The sequence below is a fragment of the Gambusia affinis genome, linkage group LG21, assembly GCF_019740435.1.
Source record: "Gambusia affinis linkage group LG21, SWU_Gaff_1.0, whole genome shotgun sequence".
NCBI lineage: Eukaryota > Metazoa > Chordata > Actinopteri > Cyprinodontiformes > Poeciliidae > Gambusia > Gambusia affinis.
This window is the reverse complement of record NC_057888.1, coordinates 5146696-5169340: the sequence shown is the minus strand read 5'-3', so window position 1 is coordinate 5169340 and position 22645 is coordinate 5146696. Positions and strand designations below refer to the sequence as shown.

Here is a 22645-nt window from a genome sequence, read left to right as displayed (position 1 = left end):
TTAGCAATAGCCTAAACTGCCTCAAGTCACAGAACGGAATGAAGATGTGACTGAAATGGTTACCTAACTGAAAAGTCCCTTGAGAAAAAAAGATTACTAAGAATATGCAAGATTAAATAATCAAGTCAAAATTTAAGATGTATTTAAAATTGACTTACCAATTTTTTAAATGAATTTAAAACATTTTAACGCCTTAATTTTAGATGCATGAATTTATAACATTTCAACCATTCACAACAGGACTGTTGTAAACACACCCCACCCTGTTTAGTCTGATTTAATCAAACTCTAGTTTCTTTGTCTAGAAAGTCCAGTTCATTTGGGGAGGTGTGAATTTGTAATCAAACTCTGATTCGAACCCAAAAAAAAAACTCTGGTCCACCTACAAACTTCGGCCTTGGTTCGGTTAAAGTGAACTCCGGTGCAGTTTGAATGCAAATGTCAACACCAACTGGACCAGAGACCGCTCCAAAACCAGAAAGTGGACTATACTGCAGGGCAATCTGGGCAATCAAAATGTGAGGGTCTAACGCTAGCGGGAGAAATGACTTGTGGTCTTTGAAAACAAGAGAGAACATACAACCGCTAAAACATGTTATATTTTGTGAAGAAGAAGTGGAGCTCAGTAGCGGCGTCTCCATTTAAGTTAAAAATGCGCAATTTGGAATAATAAAATAAATTCACTTAATGGAAACAGCAATTTAAAAAAAACCTCAGTTTTAAATAAAAGTTTGTGCTAAAATTACTGGTTATGTGTCAAACTTTGTGTATTTTGCAAAGTGCAATTAAAATACTTTTTAATTGAATTTAAAACATTTTAAATTCAATTAAATACATCACAAGTCACTTGATCAACAACAGGAAGTTACTACTGGCAGAAATGAAGAAGTAGACGAAAGGAAGTGGTACGAGGATGATGTTTTTTATGACTTATTGTAACTAATTGCAAAATTTTGTTTTTCAACATTAGTGGAATATCAACAAAGTTAAGCACACACTCATGACGGAAACAGCTAACGCCTTTTGGTGTTGCATCTTTCAATAGTTCTTGGTGCAGCACCACCACAGGTGAGGAGGGGAACAGGTTTTTAAAAAGGGTTTGGTTCATTTGATACAGCGAAGTTTGAAAGCAAACCTCTCTAGCTGGAAATGTAACAAATGTTGGATGTTTGTTCCCAAATTGAATCAAGTCTATGAGTCTAGCAGGTGTGAAAACATCCTTTGTCATACAAGCTGTATGAAATAGTCAGAGGATCCATGCGATCAGAGTACGAGGACAGACAAAAGTACTAAGAAGTCACCTTGCTTCTTGCAACATCACCACCTGAAACAGGAAGCACCAAGAGGCTGGAAATACACATCGTCCGTGCAGAGCTGTTGTTCTACATCATTCATTATTAATTCATCCTGGTATTGATTGTGCATTTATCTGGAGGGAAAAAGAGGAGAGCTGGTGTCTGAAGAAGCTACTGGCTACACCAACCAGCGTTTTCCCCACTGATGCATCTGAAGGATGGCTGACGAGCAAACGGAGAAATGAGACGTGACAGAAAGGACTCACAGAAGCACAAAGGATTTCTTTGTGGGCTCAAATGCTCCACTATTATTAAGAGAAGACTTTAAGCCTATTTGAGGATGTGTCATTTGAATTTCAAAGCTGAGCATTAAATCAAGTTGTGAAGGTTTTCAGTGACGTGAAAACACCAACGAATGCATCAGCTCTAATGAACAGAAGATGGAGGGAAACATGCGCTCGGTTTAATTCCAACTCCAGCCTCGGATTCGGCTCAAAAAGAGGCTGCAGACTCAGTTTGTTTCATTTTCAGTCATTTTCTCACATCTGACGGACATTTTGGTTCATTAGCAACAAAAAACAAAGATCAGCAGGAAGCCGAACATCCATCCAAACATCCAAATGTTGGCCCGTCCATCCATCCATTGACCTTTCATACCTTCTTATCTGTGTTTTGTATTTATACTTTAACGCTTTAAAAATACTACCCATCTTGAATTGTGAAATAAATATTGATCCCTGTTGTTAGCTTCAACCTGCCTGAGGCTCCAAAGGTAAATTAGCACATATGATCAACTAAAGGACGCCAGTAATTAAGCTGCAATGCTTTGTTTGTTTGTTTTTCATATTTAAACTCCCATCATTATGAGCTTTCCCTCTGCAGAGCAATAAGGAACAGTACCAACTTAATTCTACAACCATTTAATTACTAATCGATGTTTGAATGTATTTGCATTCAGCATAACAAAATGTAAACCAGATTTCTTTTTCATCGTTTTTCTTGGAGTGAAGTTTTAGACGCTAACAAAAGATGGGAGTGTGATCGCATTCATCACCTCAGGCGCTGCTTGTGAATTTGCAATCAAATTGCTCCAGTCTAAACATGTAAAGCTGCTCTGAGAGGCTTCGGACTGGGTTAATGTCTGCTATCTGATAGCCTATTACAGCGTAATCACCGCAGGTTTTGGTCTCATTTGCAATTAATGCTTGTGTGTGAGCAACCGGAGCGTATCAATTAAAGATCAAGTAAAAGCAGCACAACACAACGAGCCAATCACCGGCACATGCGGATTCTGAAAGGGATAAAAAACAACTGCATTTTATAGCATAAAGGTGCAACCAAGGCATTAAGTGTTGCCTCGTTTGTATTTGTCAGATTTTAGAAACAGTTTCTCATGGAGGGGGATGGAAAAAAAAAAAAAAAAGAAATGACACGCGACACTTCCTGTGCAGCAAAGCATCCAGACGAGTGAGTCTGAAAAATGAATTAGGGCCTGTAGCCAGAGGTTTTCCACGGCAGCTACATCCAGTAACATCAAGGTTATTTTTAGCATCCCGCCGCCTTGTCAGACTGGAGGAGAGGAGAAACCCCCTCCTGTAAGGAGAGGGAAGTCGGTGAGAGGCTGCGCGTTTGGAGGGCAAATCAGCTCAGGGAAGACTCTCCAGATTTGGAAATGAAGTGCCGAATAAACCAACCTGAAGTCACAGATTATTCATTTGCTTTAATCAGCGATGTAGTGCTTCATGTTAGTTAATTATAAGAGAACAAAATGTTATCAAAACATTTTAGTTCTTAGGGATTCCTACAAAACTGACGACTCAATCCAATGAGATGGGACAACTTTTCACCACTTAAAGTTACAGCATCAAATGGCTTCAATTGTACTGTTAATATTATTATGGGATTTATTCATTTTTTTCTAGTCTTTATAATATTTTTGACCAGTTTTTAAAGTAATGAATCAGAAATTTAATATCAAAATTGACTGAATGGATGGATAAATTTACCTTTTTAAAACAGATGGAACTAGGGCTGAAGCAATTAATAGTCATTAATCAATTATTAAAATAATCATCAAATAATTTAGAAATAATTAGACGCAAAAAATTTAATTATAAACAGATTTGTAAATATGTTCTTCCAAAACCTCCTCAGCAGGCAGGTTTAGCTCCGCCTGGTTCAAATTACTGTAAACAATCTCTTGTTAAGTCCCTTTCTATTCATTTGTTAATTAATTAATCCATAAAATAATCAAGAGACCAGCCTTACATAGAATTGTAGTGAAAAAGAAAGGGCTGAACTTTCTTTCAGTATGGCTGAGTCGAGCATTATAACTAGACATGAATTGGACCTGTTGTTCTTGTAAAATGCCCATAAATGACATGTATTGTCCTCTGACTCTATATACAAACTGAAGTTAACTCGTCGGCGTTTCTACCTGAACTCCGGATCCAGGTTGGACTTCAGGCCGTAGAAAGCTGCCGACAGCGTCAGAAGCCAACGGGGGACAAAATTCCCATTTTCACACTCCAGGTAAGGCGCAGACCACTTGACATGCGTTCGGTCCGGGATGAAACTCTCGGCCCTTTCCGGTGATCCGTCCCCACCTTTGCTCAGAACCCTTTTGTGGAACCTGGGCTGCTGCTTCTCCTTCATTCCGTGGTACCACTCGGTGTCTGCGGTGCGGTTGTGCAGATGGCGGCGCGCCATGCGGGGGAGGTCTTGGAGCACAATCTCCCCGCCGGCCCTGGTGGCTTGGAGGAGCACCGGGGGCCCCGCAAACGACGCATCCCCGCCGAAAGTGACCACCGCCCGGTGGATCTTGGCATCCCCTTCCAAGATGCTCCTCACCAGGGCTTGGTACCACTCCATGTCTCGCCGCAGGTTGTGCTCCCTGGACCTGTTGGCTTGCAGGATCATGTTGAGGAAGTTGGTTGCGTGCAGCACCGTCTCCAACACGCCGCTCATGGAGTAATGCGGGGTTTCGTGTGACCTTCCACGCAGCAGAGAGGTGAGCTCGTACTTTCTCGAGCAGTTTGCGTGCCTTAAGGTGGTCGAGTCCCCCGTGTGCAGGTAAGCCGTGACCACCCGGGGCAGATGCTCCTCCGGTTTCTCCCCGGGTACGAGGCGAGGCGCACGGAGGCGCGCCAGCCGAGCGCCCAGGTTCGCCTCCACCTCCTCCTGCCCAACGGCTGACTGGTCCGCGTCGAACCGGCTCGACCCGATCACAAAGCCCACATGCAGCAGCAACGAGAGCCGGAGAACAGCCATCTCCCCCTGCAGAAAGCGTCCACAGATGTCTGAAGAGGAAGCGGGGGGATTTTACAGTGTCGTCCAGCGGGCGTGATGTGAAGAATCGACCAAAACTGCTCCTCTAAACCATCGCATCACCACTTGTACGAAACACCACTTGTATTTCTGAAACACCTGCACCTCTATTGCTGGAATCAGGGAGATAGTCCTTTTTCTCTCTTCTCAGAGATGCTCATGCAGCTTGTTGATGTTGAAGATCCCCTCTCAGTCTTGGCTCTGCTGTGCGGCGGATGTTCTCCCCCTGCGTGTGGGCTACACTGAATCAAAACGACACGGAAGGAAGAAGAGAAGGGAAGGAGGGAGGGAAGGGTAGAGAAAGAGCCTTGTTGATATTATATTTATATATTTTTAAGAGTCAGGGAGCTCCTCACTTGGATGAGCAAAACGCACTCCGCCCTCTTCCGACCGCGGCAAACACCGAGCGGGCCTATAGAAGCCGGGGAGAACCGCGTCAGGATCCGAGCGCCCCCTCCGAGTCTTCCCGTCCGCCTCATAGGGCTCCGGGAGCGGCATCGATCCGCCTATGGCCGCCGCTTCTGTCAATCACCGAGGCGCGTTTGGTGGAGCGGAGAGAAGATGCTGTCCAGGGTGCTGAGGCAGACGGAGAGGTTTATCAGAGAAAAGCGCATGGTTTACACCAAACGCTACGATAAGAACCGTATACTACTCACAGAGTTGGTAGTTACATTTACTCAAGTTACGTTTACTTGAGTAACTTTTTTGTAAAAAAAAAATTTCACGCTGTACTTTTTTTTACTTTTACTTGAGTAACTTAATTATTAAGTATCGCTATTCATACTCAGAGCTGGGCAGAGTCCCCCAAAATTGTAGTCAACTACTTCAACATATTTTCACTGAAGTAAAAAATAAAGAGTAGCACAATTCTTGCCATTTTTGTTCAAGTTTTATAAGTTTCATATTGAAAGAAATTGATTAGGATTTTTTTTTTTAAATTTTGCCTGATTTTGTTATTTTGTCATTTTTTCTACATTAAAATCCAGACAAACTTGTCTTTCGGCTGTTGTTGGCATTTCTTAATTGGTCATGCTCAGTGCATAATCACATACGCAATTCCACCGACAGATATCAAGGTAAAATATATTCTCATTATTTACAAAAAATTACATTAAATATGAACAAATAAAAATTTTCTCTGCCACAGCTACGCAGATTAATGCTGGCACTGCCGCTTAGCTAGCAGCTACATTAGGCTAACAATTTGTGGATAGAAACTCTTTTTTAAGCATTAGTTCAAAAGTAGAAAAAACTCCAGAAGATTGTTTATCCTCTGTTCATTACTTAGCACAGAATCAAACGTAAAATCAGAATGTCAGCTTATAGTTTCTATTACTTTAAAAGCTAACTTTAGCGCTACATTAGCTAGCTGCTAGCATAAGTTAAAGAAGTTTGCCACTTCCTTGAACAATTTCAGTCATTGAACAGAAAATTGGCGTTTACTTTTTTCCTTTGGTAAGTTTGACAATTGAATTCATTAACAACTTTAATAATAAGTTAAGGGATGGCTTGCTTTTAGTGAAAGCTAAGTATTAAAGTATTAAGCAAAGATTTGGGGTGTAGTTTTTTATGAAGTGGTGTATAAATGTAATTATTTAATGTAAGACAAGAAAAAATTACATTAAATGTCTGCTGAATTAATCAGAGTTTGATAAAACAAGCTATTCTCCTCATTGTCATTCTTTTTTGCTTCCTAGGTTCAGCTCTTAAATTTCATCCGTCTTCCTTTTCTCCTCGGGCTGTTTGGGCCAGTCACGTCACGCTGTGTGGACCAGAAGCATCTCGTCCAGTGGTGAGGGAAGACAGGCGTGACGGAGGGTGGCAGAGCCCAGAGTCGACCCAAGTGCTCCGTTGAAAGATGGAAGATATTGCAAGTCAGACCTGGAAGATCTCTTGGCTTTTGTTTACCAAACTACGTCAAGCTGTATCCCTGGCTTATGTTTGATTTCTTTGAGTACAGCTGTTTGGGCAGCTGCTTTGAACAACCTACGTGACAGGTTTCATTGATTCACACCGTCTGCTTCAGTCTTTGTGCTTCTGGCTGGACAGAACAAGATTCTTAAAAAAAAAAGAAAAAAAAAAGTCAACCTTAAAAATCGTCACCAGAATACCCAGGCATCTTCTCACTCCTTAGATGTTGTTGTACAACAGAGTCAAAAACTCTACTGCCACCTCATCTAAACACTTTCATATCCTTAACAGGATACACTGATCCATCAAACAATAATTAACAAAAAAAGTGATTTCAAACCAGTCATGATTTCAAGCCAAATCATTTTCATAAATGGCCATATTTGAAACTTTTTAACCAATTTCAATAATAAATTCAACCCGACTACATTTTTTTAAATCTATAAATACGATCAATTGGATTGGATATATGCTTGGATTTAATCAACTTTTTTCTTGTAAAGTTCCTTAAAAATTACATGTTATGAACTGCTGCAATACAAACACACTGGTTAACACTAAGTATGGAACAAATACACCTGTGTTTAGGGTATAGTTACATTTTATGGATTTTTTTGTAAACATAAACTGCATTTTTGTATTTACTGAGGTTATCTTTGCCTGGTATTAAAACCTGTTCAATCATTTTAAATCCCTAAGGTTTGTGTGTGTTCAATGGTTCTCAGTGGTTCTGTGTTGGCCTTGTGATGGACTGTTGTTGGGTAAATCTCAAACAGTTGAAATAGTTAGCCTTTTTTATTTATTTTGCAAATACATAAACCTCAGAAACACAAAATTATGCAACAAAGTCAAAGGCCATAAGATTTATTTACAATACTTGAAAATACATTATTAATCCCAGACAACAAATGAAAATAACTTAAAATATATGTACATTCAGTCATTTTGGTCTATAAAATTCAAAACTTTTGAGCCTAAAATGTCCCAAACATCCCTCGTGTGGTCAAAATTTACTGGATTTTAAATCTTCCTCATGCTTTTCGTCTTTATCTGAGCTGCATGTACCAGCTGTCAGGAATACTGGCATAAAAACAAGGCCATGAACCATCCCAATAATCATGACCAGGAAAAAAATCTTGAAGAAGATCCTGAAGGTGTGAAATTCAGACATAGACAAGACCGACACCCCTACAACTGTGGACAGGGCACCTTGGATGATGGGGTAACCCAGACTGGACAGCGCGTCCACGGCCTTGTCTTCGGGACGGGGCTTTTCACTGGAGACAAAGGCGTAGGACACGTGAGCGGAGAAGTCCACGGTGAATCCGATGCAGACGGTGAAGACGATCATGGATATGGAGTCCAGACTGATGTCCCAAAGAGTCATGAACCCATTGACCCCAGCAGTGACTGAGCCGATTGAACAAGTGACCAACAAGGAGCAGACCGGGTTGGGAATCAGCAGGAGAGAGACGACCAACATCACAGCCGTGATAACCCCAACGTTTTTAATGGTACTCTTCACCACAACGTCGTACTGGTCAAAGTAGATGAACTCATGGTTGTAGACCAATAAAGACGCTGCCTGGCATCTGCCCACAGTAGATTTGAGGATTTTGAGCATTTCAATTTCCTCGCTGGCTTTGGTAATATTCACAGTTTGGATGAAAAACCGGGACGCATGGATGGCATCTCCGGTCTGGTTCACATCTTGCTTAAAAAATGGATATAAATCAAAAAATGGAGGCAGATTTGAGAGAAAAACATTCTTATCATCAAGGTCTAGATGTTTCTCTTGACCATAAGACAAGTAAGAGTCCAACCAGGATGTGTAGACCTCTCTATCAATGAAGTGGAGCTTTTTAAAGTCTTCTATGCATGCCTGAAGTTGAGATCTTTTATCCTTATCCCAGTACGCCAATTTCCCTTTTACAATGACCATGATAGATGGGCCATAATCATAAAAATACTGCCTGTCTTTAATGTTGAATTTCGTAACATGAGAGTCATCAGCTGCCAGATCATAAAGTTCAATTCCCTGCTGAATATGTAAACATCCAAATACGCTTGTAGCTAAATACGCCAGATAAACAAAGACTACAATGCCTTTAACCCACGGTTTCATCAAACAAGGTCCGTAGTAATCCTTAAAGAAATTACTCGCTGGTTGTTTTTTCTCCGCTCCTGTGAGCTTATCGTAGCTGCCTCCCACGCAGCAGATGTTGTACATCTCCGTCTGGTTCGCTGACTTCTCTGATGGTACTTTCATGCAGGTTAGCCAGTGCCGGTTGCTAGCCTCTCGCCTGCCGTTTAAAGCCATGAATGCGCCGAAGAAGGTGATGGTGTAGACGTAGCAGAATATGATGGAGGTGGCGGTGTACAGACAGAAGGACTGCACTGACGGGAAGTCGGACATGACGCCGATAAAGAACTTGGGGACGTCCGTCAAGGCGGTGATGGTGATGGACATCACCGCTTCTTTGTAGGTGTGACCCATCCGCTTCGGTACGGGGTCGTTCACGTGGGTGTGCTGCCAGTCGGACACCATGATGAACATGTTGTTCAGGCCAATTCCTAGGAAAAATAAAAATAACATGCTTGTTTTAGTATCTGTTCAAAATCTGTTGAATTAGAAAGATGTTGTTTTGCTTCCTCACCGAGTATTAAAAAAGGAGAGTTGGCCACAGTTATGACAAACGGCACTCCGACGTAAAGCAGCAAGCCGAAAGAGGAGACGACTGCCAGGCCAGAGGTTAAAACGCCAAAAACAGCCACCCACATTTTGTTCCTGACATGGTCCGATCTGCCAGGGAGGTTAAACAATTATTTATTTTATATATTATTTTATTAAAGCTGCAGCATGTAACTTACATAAAGAGTATGCTTTTTACCATGTCGTGAATTTGTTATGAGACAGATAATCTGTGAAAATATTAATCTCCTCTATGAGCTATTACTGCTGTCTGCTGCTCCCAACAACCAATCAAAGCCACGAGGAGGGTCTTAACGCTGTCAATCAACCTTGGGTACTCGCTTGTAGTACCCAAGCGAGTACCCAAGTGAGTACTTGGGTACTCGGGTAAGTTGTTTTTTGCTAATTGCCAAAAAACAACTTACAAATACAGGAAAACCATAGCCATGCTAAGTAGCCTAGGATTCTCAACAGGCTATGCTAGTTGTAGCATAGCTAGCCTGAGCAGTGATTGACAGCACTAATGACTCTGATTGGTTGTTTCTAATTAGCACTGGGAGAATACAGAGAAGCTCAATTATTATCCGTCTCATAACATACTGTCACAACATGACAGTTTCAACAAATATGTAAAAATATTTTTTTTTTTATAAAAGTTACATTTCTCGAAATCTCTGGATATCAAAACATTTCAAGTTAAAAAAATTTTATGTTACTTTATGTGAAACTTCTGCAAGAATTTACAAATTAACTAAAAAATAGACATTTTATGTATTTTGCAAAAATAAAACTTTTTGTCTCGCGTTTTAATTTTCCCCCTTGCATGTACACACTAACATTAAGTGTTTTGATTACTAGCAACTCATCTTTGAGCGCATTAAGTCAGAAATTATGCAGTGTTTCCTGCGTGTGTCACTCTTTCATCGCTCAAACTGATAAATAACAGCTCTCTGTGTTCTGCGTTTGACTCTGCGTGGCAGCCGCTGATCACTCCTTACCTCAGGCAGGATATCACAGAGAAGCTTATAGCGCAGGCGTAAGTGATGAGAAATAAAGGGAATCCATCTACGGTGTGGCTGTCGATCTCCTCCTGCTTGGATTTAGAGGTGTAGTAAGAGACCTGCAAAGCAGCGCAGCAGAAAGAAAATCATGTTTTGCACAAATGTCGTGATTTAAGCTTCACTTCAGTGGCAACATGATTTGGATTGCAAGAGATTTTCAAAAACAAAGAACAATTTATGTGGAAATGCACCTCTATGCCTCTTAGCACACGGTAAATGTTCATGTTTTTCTCACAAAAAGCAAGAGCACAGTTTACGTACTGTTATGATACCTTAAATTTAAACTGATATTATTTTATCAATTTACATTTAAAGAGGTTATTTTCCATTTTCTTCCTAGGACTTTGGCTCCTTTTTACTTGTTATAGCACATTGTCCAGTTTAAGCCAAAAAAATCAGAACAGCAAAGAACAGAAACTAAAACAGAAAGTTTTCTTCTGTTTCTAGTTGAATTTATACAAAAAACACAAAAGATATTTCAGTTTAGCACAAAGCATCAACAATTTTGACTTCCAAACAAGCCAAAAAATTAAATGTTAGCACAATAAATAAACCGCTGCAATGTTAAGCTTTGTCAAATCATATCAGTCAGTTGATAAATCAGGCTGACGGAGGAATTATTTACTTTTCCACTTAGAAAAAAAAATGAATAGGGACTCATTGTTTGTTCATGATGATTTAAGATATTTTGATACCAACACAAAACCTTTTTTGGGAAATGTGAAGGGGGCCTGATAATTGATAATGAGGGTTGATAGTGAGACTTTATTCTGCTCAGTTCTGCTTATTTTGAGCTTCTTTCACAATGAGCATTTTTAGGCCGACTTGTCACTTTAAATCTAAATAAGCTGCTGCTGGCCATGACCCCCAGCTCAACGTTTACACTCACTCATGAAAATGGCTGCATGAATGTGCAATTATACATCTGTACATCTTTGAAAAGCAGAAGCGGAGCCTCCTGCACAACCAACACGAATGCAGAAAGTGGTTTCTAGATGGTAAGTCAACACCAAAATGATTGTCTTTTCCAGCAGCCATTGTACAGCGCATAAAGAGGCAAAGCCAGCTGACCAAATATTCTGGAACTCTGCAGGGGTTGCTAGGTAACAGGATGGACTGAGTTGGGGTTTCTAAGTAACTGCAATGCCTATTGAATGTGACTTATCAGGTGTTTTTTTTTCAAACAGCTAATTTTTCAGGCACCCAAAAACATTAAGTTATTGCCAAAAAAAAAAGCAGTTTTGTTTTTTTGAGTGTTTGAACTGTTTTTAGAAGCAAATAGAGGCAGAAAAATGTATGAAATCCTAATTTTGCATAACAGGTCCCCTTTATGTGATTTGCTAATTGTACAGATTTGGCAGTTGTGAAACTGAACACATTTTTCTCGACAACTGAAAAATGGTATGACTTGATTTGACAAAATGGCATTAATACAGATTGGTTTTGAAAGTTTTTTACCCAACAAAAAAATCTACAAATCTTTTAGATTCATATATTTAACTAAAGTTTCTAATCCCATTTAAAATAAAGGTGTGGATAAAAAAAATTTAAACTAAACAAATAAAATAAAATGGCAGTAACACATACGTCAATGTTTTTCCTGTCCATCTCATCCGACAGCAGAGCTTTAAATTCTCTCAGCCATATCTTCGAGGCCTCGGCTGCACTTTCTTGGCTGTTTAAATAGTAGTAGAGCTTCACAGCTTGAGCCCTCTGGATGGTGCTGTTAGCATCTGTTACCACTCCACCAAGAGCAGAGCCCAGGAAGACTGAACCGGACCCGTGGTTGTGTTCTGGGTAGGTGATGCCGGTTTCATTGCCACCGATGAGTTCCAGGATGATGTTTGAGAAGCACTTTCCATTGGCTTTGGCACACACCTGGCTGAATCCCAGACCGTTTTTATCCACAGAAATGTCCAGGATCTTCTCATTTAGCCTGACGATGTCCTCAAAAGCGGGGCTGTCCAAAATATTGTTGCCGTTCTTTGAGACAGCAATGAGGGATGCAAAGTTCCCCTTGTCGTACAAGCGGTTCTCAGAAAACATGGAGGTATTGTACGGAAAGTTCTCCCTAACAAAAGCCCTCGTTGCCTTTGAGGGCCCTTTCTTGGGGGTAAACTGGCGCTCAAGATCATTGTCTTCTCTGTCTTTGAGAAAAACAAACCCCCCACTAAGAGACGCTGTGATTAAAACAGGAATGACAAAGAAATAAAGCGGATAGGAGCCCACTGTGGAGCCAAGTTTTTCAAAAAGGTTCGACAGAGGTCGAGAAAGGCAGTCTGTGCGTCTGCAGCCCATCTTTACTCCTGGAGGACTCGAACAGGAATGGACAGCGTTCCTTATAAAGTCTGGAACAATCTTTCAAGGAAGTCAAAGTCAGCGAAAGTACTGCTGTTAATGAGGCTCCTTCTGGTAACAATGATAAGCCAGACAAAACCCAAGACAAGTGAAACCAGTTATGACATGTTGTCATTTCCTTAGGTCTCCTTTTATTAACGTAAATAAGTGACATGTAGAAGAGTGGTCATGTCTGTAAATTACTACATAATTGTTGCACCTTTGAGATGTGAAACTGCCTGATAAGGTGATAAGTCACTAAAAGGAAGCCATAAAGGAACCCTGAAAGTCGTTGCTCAATGGATTTACTGTCCAGGAGTTTAAATGTTAACCACTTTTAAAGGTTGTGTAGACAGATTTAACAACAGGACAATTACTTTTTTATTTCTTGTCTCGTGATGCATGACCCAGACTTTCTAGGAGTTAAGAAATGAGAGACATCTTGGAAATTTGTTTCATAACGATTGATGACGTCAAGGTCCGATGTTTGGGTGAGAATAAAGCTGTTTATGACAGATTTTTACAGCAGGATTAAATGCTTCGCATAAAGGAGTTTCTATTATTTCTTCATAGTTCGTCCATCTCTCCAAAATATCACAATTTCCCCAAGTCACTTTAGTGTATTCCTATTTTCTACTGGTTTCACAGAAATACCTCAAGAATTGTGATGCATTTTCTTATTTTTTCCTTTATGTGAATTCAAACTCCATATGAATTACCAACCCCACAGACAAAACCTGAATAATTTTCTGCAAGTTTTGCCTTTTCTTTATATGCACTGAAGCATTTGTGTACATCCAGTAAAGACATTTATAAAGGATAGGGTTCTGGTAACATTATAGAGGGAACCTCCTTCACAGAGTCAAGTTAGAACCAAAAAGGAAACTACAACTTCCAGAACTGTGAAAAGACAGTAATTATATCCCAAAAACCAAAGCCTTGTCCACAAAAAATAATATATTTTATACGCATTTACTGGAAAACAGAAAAATGTGTGATGAGTGCATTCCAAACATAACACTACGGGCTTTTTTTACATGCTAAATTCCTTGTGTTTAAAAACACCAATGTTGTGAAAAGGTCTTATTCTGGATCCCAATAGCAACCAACGTACACCATCTTACATAAATCTAAGTAGACGATTATACGGTTATAATGTTCTGACTTCTGAGTTGGAAAAATCAACTGAAACACTCCCTGAAGTTGGACTTCCTGCTCAAAAAGCCGTAGAATCTTTAACATGTCGACTTTGAGATCCAATATGGCCGCTCCTTGCGTCAGCAATAGTTGGCTGTGTGAATATATTGTGACAGTTTGACATGAGAGATAATCTGTGAAAAAAAACCAAGCTCAACTGCTTTCTCCCAGTGCTAACTAGAAGCTACCAATCAGCGTTGTCAGTCACCACTCGATGTGGCGCTGCACATGCCTCCTTTATGTTCCCCCTTTTCTCTCTGCCATGCTGCAGCTAGCACAGCCCGTCATGAACGCTAATGCTAGCTAGCACAGCCACCGATGTCAGCAGACAAGCTGTTTTTCTCCAGCTAGCACTGCCTGTCATGAACGCTAATGCTAGTTAGCATAGCCACCGATGTCAGAGGATGAACTGTTTTTCTCCAGCTAGCACAGCTTGTCATGAATGCTAATGCTAGTTAGCATAGCCACCAATGTCAGGGGATGAACTGTTTTTCTCCAACAGTGTGTTATTTCTCGGCCATTAGTACATTTAGCAACGAGTACACATATTCATTGACAGCACTAAGACGTTACTCCCAGCTGACTGTAGCTGTAAATTGATGTCCGTAAGAAGTATTACGAAAATGGCTGGGTTAAAGGGCAAAACCATTAAATATTTTTAAACTTAGGATCTTTTCAACCTGACAATGCATTTCCTGTTCCAGAAAAGGCATAAAGCTACTCTGAGGATTCGCTCTAAACCTTTCCATCTGCTTTCTTCAACCAAGGTAATTACTTTTGAAGGTTTAACTCAATCGGGAATGAAACAAAAACTAAACAAGAAAACACAAACAAAAGAGGAAACAGAATATAGTTCAACAAACTGATCTAATTTATTTAGAGTATATAGATTCAAAGTCCTGCTGGACCGGACAGAAGATCTCTCATCTCCAATATCTGCCAAGGAACATTGGCAGATATTTCCCCAACACATTAAGGTTTGAAGTATCTCCACCCATGTTGCTGTGCTAATAAACCATCCTAATCAGGTGCACAAACCATTTTTATATGCTTTTGGAGGGCAACCCAAAGGACTCCTGGTTGTACTAATCTAAACAGCAGAATTGTGAGTTTTGATAAAGTTTTATAAATGTTATTTTTAATATTTTAACATCAGATTTGGAGTGGGAATCAGAGTCATAACTAGGTTTCCAAGCCCTGCTGTTATTTAACGCCTGTCAATCAGCTGTCATTGTCAGTCAAGGCAACACTCGTATCTTATTTCAGACAAATCTATCAAGGTCATTTCTATTATTTTATGACTGATTGATGCATTCCAGTTCTTTATGACAGGGAGAAAATCTGACAGATAGCCAGAAGCTTGATGAAGACATTGAGTTAATGTATTTTCTTTTAACATCCTTGAGTTATTCAGCTTACCTTTAATTGAATGATTGTCTTGGACTATTATCTAAGGTCTATTAAACATACTTAATAATAAACTGGCACTTTTTGTGTTGCTTAGCCACGAGTTTGCTTCAAAATGTAAATGGGTTCAATCCCAACACCAACAGTTATTTTCAGGTTGAACGGTCCTTGTGACACCTTCCTCACCCCCTCCTGTTTCTTTTTTCCTACTTTTCAGAGACATGCTAGGTGTAAATTAGTGTTGAGTCTAATTGGCTGCAAAAGTGAACAGGATGTTGAGATTTACTGGATGACACTTCTATGTCATTAAAGTATTTTAATAGTTGATATCTTTGTGTCTCATCTATCTATCTGTCTATTCATTTGTCTAGCTAAGCAACTAAATATTTGACAGATATTTGTTAAGCTAGCTACCCAGGTAATCTGGTTAGCTAACTATCTACCAACCTTTTGTAGGTAAACCATTTGTTTAGCTATCTAGATAGATGATCATGTGCTTTACTTGCTAACTAGGTACCAAGCTAGCCGTTTCTTTAGCTAATAATCTAGCTACTTATCAACATCTAAGCTAAGAATCTATGTGGCAAGTAAGCCAGTTTTGGAGTTCTTGTCTTAAACTAGCTAGCCAGGTAATTATCTTGCTAATTTAACTTAATAGCTACCAACCTATTCAGTTACTTGTTCACTAACTACCTAGGTAAAATTTGTTTGTCTGACGAGCATTTTACAAGTTAAAATGCTAGTCTAGATAGATGAGCTATCTAGATAGCTGACTATGTCATCTAGCTATGAAGCTATTAACCCTGCAAGCTAGCTAGTTATTTGCTTAGTATGTAGCATCTCAAAGGTTTAGTTCAGGATCTCCATATATGTGCTTTTTTTGAATATAGGACAAAACATTTAAACTTTAGAATGTACGAATAAAATAGACAGAAGGAAATACTCAATATGTTTTAAATCAATCAACATGAAGAGGTACAATGTACCTGTGTAGCTTACTGCTTTCAATTTGCACCCAAGTGAGACTTCCCACTCGGAAAGTGGAGCAACTCCGACTACCCACAGATAAGATTTTGAGACGGCCACTCACAACTTTAGTAGTAAACTCTCTTATTACTAATTTTAATTCTTTAAGGGTTTGTTTCACATTCAATCACTCGAACCAGTGGGTTTTGTAGTGTGAATCTCTACGATCATCCTAGTTAATAATGGTGTTAGCCAGTCGACAGTGGAAGGATGAACTTATCGGGTCGAAGCGTAACCCACCGGGTTTTCAACAGGTTCATTTCCTCTTCTCTCTTTCCCCGTTTCCTTCCCCTGTGAGAAAGCAGCTTCCATTATGCCAAAAGTTCACATTAAGAAGACGGGGAAAGGCTGGTACCTGCAATTATCCCTGCTCAGCCAGCCGTGGGTCACTAGATGCTGAGCAACAGCTGGCTCGCTCTTTACCATCACCACTCACGTGCATACACACTCATGCACCTGCGGTCTCCGACCCTCCTCTTCCTCCAGACTGTTAACTACCGATTCTTCACACTCTCCTGCCAAGCAGCTTGATTAATAAGGGCAATGTTCACAGTGAAGCAAACAGCAGATACAGAGTGGAGATCAGGGGAAGCAAGTGCTACGAATATATTCATGTGTAGCCAAAGCATGGAAGAATTAATACTCACAAGTGTAGGAATTAAATCTGTTATTTAAACTTTAGCCGTAAGGAAAACAGAACAGAGAAAAATCTTGTTTTCCTCACTGCAACGACTTAAAGAGGCAGCTTCCCAGTTCACAGGACTTGCTAGCAAAGAGATTTGCCAAATATGGCTTGGCTTTCCATTTATTTACACAGCCACAGTCAGAGTCCAGCAGACGTCATCAAGATTCCCTACTGAAAGCTACTGTCATCAAATAATTTCATTGGCTTTAGTCCAGTTTTGTGTTAAAGCTACAGTATGTCTGTTTTTAAAATATTTTTTAAACTGTCACAATTTCATGGTAGTTTATGAGTCAGATAATCTCAATCTCCCTGAGCTAGTAGAAGAAATCCACTGCACCCAAACAAAAAACAGCCAATCAGAGCGAGGAGGCGGGTCTTTACGCTGTCAATCAACCTCCTGAATTGGATTCTAAATGTGCCAATGGTGGAGAAACGACTTGCAGTTACAGGAAAATTGCTCTTCTGCCATCATCATTGGGCATGCTAACGAGCATTAGCATTCACAACAGGCTACGCTAGGTGATTTACAGCGCTAAGCCCCGCCACCTGGCTCTGATTGGTTGTTTCCAGTTAACCCTGGGAGAAGGAAGAGTAACTGGGGCGTGCTCGGGTGGCGCAGAGGCTAGCGTGCCCCACGCTTGGAGGCCCCCAGTCCTCGACGCGGCCGTCGCGGGTTCGATTCCCGGACCCGATGACATTTGCCGCATGCCTTCCCCCCTCTCGTCAGCCCACTATGAAAAAAAGGGACACTCGAGCCCACAAAAAGGACACCCTGGTGGGGGGGAAAAAAAAAAAAAAAAAAAAAAAAGTAACTTTATTTTTTTTGCCAGTCATGACATGGTGACAGTTTGAAATCTGTATACAAATATTTTTTAATAAGTTACATACTGACAATATAAATTTTTTTTTTCAATCTATTTGAATGAATGGCAGCCAAATATGTCCACAAAACCTTCAAAGTAACCTCAATTAGGTTTGAATGCAGGATCTCTTCCAGTTCAGACAAGATGAGTGCTCAAATATCAAAAAACAAAGTTTGTGATTCAGATCCCACTTGCTAAAAAACAATTCACCAACAATTAGTGGAGCTTTGTGTAAAAATTTAAACATTTTACTCTTATAAGGTGCACTCAAATTGTCAAAACTTTGTGTTGTGCATCAACTCCATTTGGTTCAAATAAATCATTGAAAGCATCAAATCAATGATTTTCATTTCCATGATGATGTAAAACTTTAAGATACGAGTTTAAGTTTGAAGGCTGTTGCTGAAAACAGTTGCTTGTCTCCGTTAGTTCTGCTAAAATCTTTCAAGAAGGAATTTTATTGGTTGCAAAATCCCTACACACACCTTCGTACTGAACGACCATAAAGCAACAGGGAGTGACATCATTTTTAAAGTTTCTCAAGAAAGGCAAAACATTTTTACAAATTTCTTCTAAAAACTAAGAGCTGGACGCAACCAAATTTCTGGAAAAACCCACTTTGTCCCAACAAGTATGGAAATTCTAAGCAACATCAGATCTACGTCCAAGTTATGGGATGATTCTTCTGTCACTTTCCAGGAATGTTTTAAAGGCAATGAAACTTTAAAACATCAATAAAAGACCCAATAAAAATGATTACAATGGAACCATTTGTTTTTAGTGTTCCAACACCATATCCTGTTACAACATATTTTATTTTGTTGACACCGTCCTTATCAGGAAGAAATTCGATTTTCCAGAAATGTTTAACTGTTCTTTTTATTTTTACTATTTTTGAGATGACAGACATACCAAGATAAAAGGTTTGGTAAAGAACACAATAATTACATAACAATCTCAGCGAGTTTTATAAACAAAAACGGAGTCCAGAACCTTAAGTCTGTAGCTCTAAGCAGGAACCCTGTCTATATCGCCATCTCTAAACAGGAACATTCTATGTTTTTATTTCTAAGAGATCTTTGGGCTGCTCTTGGTCCGGTCCCTCACCTAGGATCCGTTTGCCCCGGCAGACCCGACCCAAATAGATGCATGAAAGCTCCGACAGCTCTAGGATCACTGGGACACTCAAACCCCTCCACCACGATAAGGTGGCAGCCCACGGAGGGGAAAAAACAAAGGCAGAAACAGTTCCATTCTCTGACCTGAACTGACCTGGGGAGAGGCCAGAAGGTGGCGCTCTGGTGTTTCTAACTAAACAAAAAGTTTAGTTAGAAACTCAACATTTTGTTTTCTCAGTTATTGTTCTTTCCGTAGACTCTAAACTTGGTCTGGTGTTCTGATTGGCTGTGGTTTCTTCCTGGAGGAGAGCATCGGCTGACATGATGCTGCCATCACCTAATTCATCAGTCTCCTGCTGTCAACTTTTCACTTCCATGAACATGATAACTCCTCCTGATCAGCTGACCTGTTGTTGTGTCTCTGCTCTGTCTTCTCTCAGCTCCAGTCGGTCGTGGCACATGGCTGCTGGTACCGAGCCCGGTTCTGGTTCTGCTGGAGGTTTCTTCCTGGTAGAGGGGAGTTCTTCTTCTCCACTGTCACAACATACAGGTTCTGTATGAGGGACTGCTGTAAAGTCAGCAACTCGACACAAGTGATTTGCTGTCGCCCCCTGCTGGTCGGGGAGAGTGAATGCTGTAAGTAATGACGATACAATCTGCTGGGTTTCGTTTGGCACGAACTCTTTAAACCACTTTATAATTAACTGAACCTAATGAATTGATCATTTGGATCAACAGTAATCTGATTAAATTGAAATGACTTTGTAAAATGCCTTGACAACAACATTGTTGTGAATTAACGTTATAATTATAAGCTTTGAATACTTTGGTACCTACGTTTGGGGTTTTGAATGTTTTGGCATCTACTTTTGAATGTTTTGAACTTTCTTGTATTAGTTGTTGGGGTTTTTGTTTGGTTTTTTATATCGTTTATTGGTGGGGCTCATTTGTTAGTTTGAAAGTTCAAGTTTATATATTGCTAATTCACAACAAATGTCATCTCAATGCACTTTGAAATAATTTTCTTTCAATCACATGTAGTCCAATTGTTAGTACAATAAGCTCAGCTGCTTATTAAAGTAGTTTATAAAGTTCATACCAAACGAAACCCAGCAGATTGTATCGAGTCATTACTTACAGCATTCACTCTCCCCGACCAGCAGGGGGCGACAGCAAATCACTTGTGTGGAGTTGCTGACTTTACAGCAGTCCCTCATACAGAACCTGCATATTGTGACAGTGGAGAAGAAGAACTCCCCTCTACCAGGAAGAAACCTCCAGCAGAACCAGAACCGGGCTCGGTACCAGCAGCCATGTGCCATGACCAACTGGAGCTGAGAGAATACAGAGCAGAGACACAACAACAGGTCAGCTGATCAGGAGGACTTATCATGTTCATGGAAGTGAAAAGTTGACAGCAGGAGACGGATGAGAATTAGGTGATGGCAGCATCATGTCAGCCGATGCTCTCCTCCAGGAAGAAACCGCAGCCAATCAGAACGTCAGCCCAAGTTTAGAGTCTACGGAAAGAACAATAACCGAGAAAACAAAAAGAGTTTTTATAAATAATGTAGTAGAAACAGAAAATGACAAACAGCAGCATAAATACAGACAGATCCCAATAAACTAGTCTAAGCCATTTCATAATCAATGCCATAACCATGGTAACACCATAATGATGCAAAAACACATTCTTAAAAAAAAATCTTAAAAAAAAAACAAAAAACATTTAACATTTAACACTGAAATTGGGAGACATTTTGAATATCTAAAATAATAAACAAAAAAGCAAAAATGAATAATGAATTCTGTGATCAAAAATGTCCAAAAAAACCCCCCAAAAACAAACTGAAGTCATTTTGATAAATGTTTTAACTTCAGCCATTTTCCTCCGTCGGTCGATGGGGGGTGATGAAGGGCAAAATCCTAGACAAAAACAAGATGATCCAGACGAACGATTCCTGAAAGACAACAGGACAGGTTTAACGTTAAACCCTTTTAGAACTCAGAATGAAACTGTCACTTTTCAAAAACTCAAAAGATCTATTAAATAACACCAAAATACCTGAAGCATTTCTTGAGGAAGACAACCGATTGGTAGGGTAATTGAGATCATCCATCAGCAGGGGTCGAGAAGGTCAGATGAAGGCCGAAATCCAACATGAAAACCCAGATGATCCAGGAGGTTTCCTAAAGGACAACAACACAGGTGCAGGTTTAACTCGGAAATCATCAATTTTCAAAAACTCTTAAATGATAGCAAAATACCTGAAGCGTTTCTTGAGGAAGCCTTCTGAGCTCGATGGCAGGGTCACTGAGGTCATCCATCAGCGGTGGAGGATGATGAAGGCCTTTTCCGTCAGTCATTGTCAGGAGCAGTCGGGGAGTAGGTGGGTCACTTGAGGACTTTTTCACCCATAAGTTGTTGGTCTTGGCAGTTTTTATCTTTCCCTTCTTAGTAAATTTTATAATTGATTCAATAAACGCATTTGACTGGAGAATCCAAGTTTGGTTGGTTTGTTAGTTTTCACATCTTTACCCGTCGGCCGGGTTCGTTTACACACGAACCCAACCGAAGGGTAACTGACCCCTCACCCGTCAGCCGGGTTCGTTTACACACGAACCCAACCGAAGGGTAACTGACCCCTCACCCGTCGGCCGGGTTCGTTTACACACAAACCCAACCGAAGGGTAACTGACCCCTCACCCGTCGGCCGGGTTCGTTTACACACAAACCCAACCGAAGGGTAACTGACCCCTCACCCGTCGGCCGGGTTCGTTTACACACAAACCCAACCGAAGGGTAACTGACCGCTCACCCGTCGGCCGGGTTCGTTTACACAAAAACCCAAACGAAGGGTAACTGACCACTCACCCGTCAGCGGGTTCGTTTACACAAACCCAACCGAAGGGTAACTGACCCCTCACCCGTCGGCCGGGTTCGTTTACACACAAACCCAACCGAAGGGTAACTGACCCCTCACCCGTCGGCCGGGTTCGTTTACACACGAACCCAACCGAAGGGTAACTGACCTCTTACCCGTCGGCCAGGTTCGTTTACACACAAACCCAACCGAAGGGTAACTAACCTCTTACCCGTCGGCCGTGTTTGTTTACACACAAACCCGAAGGAGTAACCCGAGCCCTTTACCCCTTGGTCGGGCTTTGAAAAGCAATACCTTTCATGTGGCGCTGAATTCATACTCCTACCTTTCACAGTCCGAGGCTGTCTTCCGTCTTCAGAGTCGTCACTCCATCTCAACAAAAACTGTTGATCCACATACCCCGTCTTCCCGATCCACATACCCCGTCTTCCCGATCCACATACCCCGTCTTCCCGATCCACATACCCCGTCTTCCCGATCCACATACCATGTGTTGACAAGGCCTTTATTCTCAACCATCAGCTCAAAATGATCATCCACCACCATAGACACTGAAGATCCATATAGTGACAGTAGAACGGAAAAACTTCCCTTTAACAGGAAGATTTCCCCAAAAAACTGCAGTCATCAAACATTGATTAAAAGTTATGCAAGCTGAAGCTTACATAAGTGAACAATGGACCAAGTAAGTCAGCTTAAGCAATGCCTCCTACTGAGGATCCACGTGGTAACAAGAATGGAAAAACTTCCCTTTAGCAGGAAGATTTCCAAAAACAAAGACTTCCCTTTAGCAGGAAGATTTCCAAAAACAAAGACTTCCCTTTAGCAGGAAGATTTCCAA

The 22645-nt window shown here is 40.7% G+C and overlaps 2 protein-coding genes and 1 long non-coding RNA gene across 4 annotated transcripts in view; all 3 read right to left on the bottom strand.

Annotated features, from left to right (window-relative positions):
* The window catches only part of gpr158a (G protein-coupled receptor 158a), a 71341-nt gene extending 65876 nt beyond the window's left edge, over positions 1-5465 (bottom strand). For both annotated transcript variants that reach the window (XM_044104018.1, XM_044104017.1), the window contains exon 1: positions 3733-5465. In XM_044104018.1, coding sequence (XP_043959953.1) covers positions 3733-4565 — 833 coding nt within the window. In that variant the 5' untranslated portion in view covers positions 4566-5465. The remainder of the gene's footprint in view (positions 1-3732) is intronic.
* Positions 5466-7335: 1870 nt separating this feature from the next.
* Positions 7336-13233, bottom strand: ptchd3a (patched domain containing 3a). The gene is made up of 4 exons (XM_044104029.1): positions 11874-13233; positions 10224-10345; positions 9191-9336; positions 7336-9107 (listed from the first exon to the last, which is right to left on the bottom strand). The coding sequence occupies exons 1-4, from the start codon at positions 12582-12584 to the stop codon at positions 7537-7539; spliced, it is 2550 nt and encodes an 849-aa protein (XP_043959964.1). The 5' UTR covers positions 12585-13233; the 3' UTR covers positions 7336-7536.
* A 7507-nt stretch (positions 13234-20740) lies between these two features.
* On the bottom strand, positions 20741-21721 carry LOC122823965. Its single transcript, XR_006369430.1, has 3 exons — positions 21188-21721; positions 20985-21109; positions 20741-20880 (listed from the first exon to the last, which is right to left on the bottom strand). It is a non-coding gene; the product is annotated as an uncharacterized LOC122823965 (long non-coding RNA).
* Positions 21722-22645: the final 924 nt, after the last annotated feature.

What these genes read in the sequence shown, in the direction of transcription:
- ptchd3a (XM_044104029.1), bottom strand. Translation starts at nt 12,584, where the DNA reads ATGGGCTGCAGACGCACAGACTGCCTTTCTCGACCTCTGTCGAACCTT. An exon ending in TCTGTGATATCCTGCCTGAG is followed by an intron (nt 9,337 to 10,223) that starts GTAAGGAGTGAT and finishes CCTCCCTGGCAG; the next exon opens with ATCGGACCATGTCAGGAACA. An exon ending in CTCTCCTTTTTTAATACTCG is followed by an intron (nt 9,108 to 9,190) that starts GTGAGGAAGCAA and finishes TATTTTTCCTAG; the next exon opens with GAATTGGCCTGAACAACATG.